The sequence below is a fragment of the Nothoprocta perdicaria genome, unplaced genomic scaffold (genome assembly GCF_003342845.1).
Source record: "Nothoprocta perdicaria isolate Ctin4 unplaced genomic scaffold, notPer1 scaffold_9, whole genome shotgun sequence".
Classification (NCBI taxonomy): Eukaryota; Metazoa; Chordata; class Aves; order Tinamiformes; family Tinamidae; genus Nothoprocta; species Nothoprocta perdicaria.
Window position 1 is genome coordinate 5834730 of NW_020456198.1, and position 2479 is coordinate 5837208.

Here is a 2479-nt window from a genome sequence, read left to right on the forward strand (position 1 = left end):
CCCGCCGGCGGCTGCGTGGCCACGGGTGCTGCCGACGGCGGGGTGCGTCTCTGGTGGCCCCGCGACGGGGAGGCGCCGGTGGCGGTGGCGCTGGGGGCCCCGCAGCGAGCACGGGCCGTGCGGCTGGCAGGGCCGGGGCGGGTGCTGGTGCTGGGCGAGACGGGTGGGTTGGTGGCCTACGAGGTGGTGTCGGGGCGCTGGGAGCCGCTGCTGCCCGCCGAGGCCGTGGGGCCCGGCGCGGTGCTGGCGACCACCCCGCTACCCGGCGCAGACCCCGACGGCGACGCTCTGTGTGCCGTGGGCAGCGCTGCCGGGCGCCTGGCTGTGCTGGCGCTGGGGCAGCCGGCGCACGTCGCCCACGCGAGGCTGTTCGAGGGCACCATGCACGGGCTGAGCTGGGCCGCCCGCCCCGTGGGGACACCCGGCGACACTGCCGTCCTGCTGGCCTCGGGCCCGGGCGGGGAGCTGCTCTGGCTGGACGTGGGGCAGCGGCCGGGGCGGGCGCCCTGGCTGCGGCTCGCGGGGCGCTTGGCGCTGCCGCCCTGCAAGCAGCGCTGGCTCACGTGCGCCGCCCTCCTGCCCCGCGACGGGCTCCTCTGCGGTGACCGCCGCGGCTCCCTCCTGCTCTTCCACTGCTGCTCCGCGCCGGGCATGGAGAGCCCCGGCCCTGCCGCCTGCCCCGACGGCACAGACTGCGCCAGCGAGACAGAGATGTCCTTCTTGGAGCAAAAAGAGACTCTTCCTCTTGAGGAGCCGCTCTCGGTGCTGTTTGGGCTCCACGGGAAGACGGGCGTCACCTCGGTGACCTGCCACGGCGGCTACGTGTACAGCACGGGCCGGGACGGCTGCTACCGGCAGCTGCGCGTGCGGGCCGGGCAGCTGGAGGTGCTGCGCAAGCGGCGGCCCTGCAAGGGGCTGCAATGGGTGGAGGAGCTGCGCTTCGCGACCGGCGGCGACCTGCTCGTGCTGGGCTTCCACAGCGACAGCTTCGTGGTGTGGAGCAGCCGCGCCGGCGAGGCGCTGCACCGCGTGCCCTGCGGCGGCGGCCACCGCTCCTGGAGCTACAGCGGCGAGTGCGCGGCCGAGGCCTTCGCCTATGTCAAGCAGGGGGACGTGATGCTGTACCGCGGCGCGCGCCAGCCCGGCGAGCAGCACGTGCTCCTGCCCTCGCTGCACGGGCGGCACATCACGTGCGTGCGGCGCCTGGGCGCTGTGCACCCGCCCGGCCGCCCCGCCGTCGACGTCTTCGTCACGGGCAGCGAGGACACCACGGCCCGCGTGCTGGCGCTCGACGAGCGCTCCCGCAGCGCCCTGCCCGTCACCACGCTCGACGACCACATCTCCAGCGTGCGGGCGCTGGCACTGGCCGGCCCCGCGCAGCCCCGCGCCGACGGCTTCTCCACCCTGCTCTTCTCGGCCGGCGGCCGCGCGCAGATCGAGTGCTACCGGCTGCTCCTGAGCGGGGACCCGGACGCCGAGAGCACCGTGGCCTGCGAGGTCACCCACGTGGCCTCCCACCGGCTCGATGAATACTGGGACCGAATGAAGAACAGGCACAAGCTCATCAAGATGGACCCGGAGACCAGGTGACAGTCGGTGGGGGCTTTTTTGGGGCTTGGGGAACGGCTCAGGCCTTCCTCTTGCCGGCAGCTTGTGCTGGCTGCCCCACGCTGACCCCACCAGCGAGCAAACATCGTGCCTTCTCTGCAGGTACATGTCCCTGTCGGTGGTGCCTGTGCCCGACACGGAGCAGCTGCCGCCTCCCTGCCTGTTCCTGGCTGCCGCCTGCAGCGACGCCTCAGTCCGGTGAGGAATCGCCGCGGGACGCTCGGGACGATGGCCCTGGCCGGGCCAGTGCCTCCCCCCTGGCTCCCTGGGCTCCAAGCTGGGAACAGGGGGACGTGGGGAGCCCCGTCTGCCCGCTGAGCCCCCTCTGTCCCAACGCAGGGTGTTTGGGCTGCTGGAGGCCACCCGGCAGCTGGTGCTGGTGGCGGAGTCGTTCCACCACCAGCGCTGCGTGCTGAAGGTGGAGGCCTTCCTGCACGGGGACGATGGCGGCACCAGGTGAGCCCCGAGCGCCGCTCGCCCTCGCAGACAGGGGCAGCAGGGCCGCGATGCTGGTCCGGCGGCTCTGGACGTGCCGCTCCCACCACCCCTCTGTCCTAGGAGCTGCTACCTGTGCAGCGCTGCCACCGACGGCATCCTGGCCTTCTGGGACATCACTGCGGCGCTGGCGGAAGCCACGGCCGCCCTGCACGGCACCGAGGGAGCGCTGCAGCTGCAGGCTGGGTGCCCGCGCGCCGCTGCCCGCCCGGCGCCTCCGCCCGTGGCGCTGGGCGCCCCGCTGCTCACCGTGCCCGCCCACAGCTGCGGCGTCAACAGCCTGCACGTGCGGCCGGCGCCGGGCGGCCGCGTGCTGGTGGCCAGCGGCAGCGACGACGGCTCCATCCACGTGTGCCTGCTGGAGGCGGCGCGGGCG

General features: G+C 74.2%; 1 protein-coding gene across 1 annotated transcript in view; it reads left to right on the top strand.

The window, feature by feature from the left end:
* Positions 1 to 2479, top strand: part of WDR6 (WD repeat domain 6) — a 4456-nt gene that overhangs the window by 1261 nt on the left and 716 nt on the right. Inside the window, exons 2-5 of the mRNA XM_026052611.1 lie at positions 2 to 1586; positions 1711 to 1806; positions 1948 to 2064; positions 2167 to 2476. Of these exons, the coding sequence (XP_025908396.1) occupies positions 2 to 1586; positions 1711 to 1806; positions 1948 to 2064; positions 2167 to 2476 (2108 nt within the window). The remainder of the gene's footprint in view (position 1; positions 1587 to 1710; positions 1807 to 1947; positions 2065 to 2166; positions 2477 to 2479) is intronic.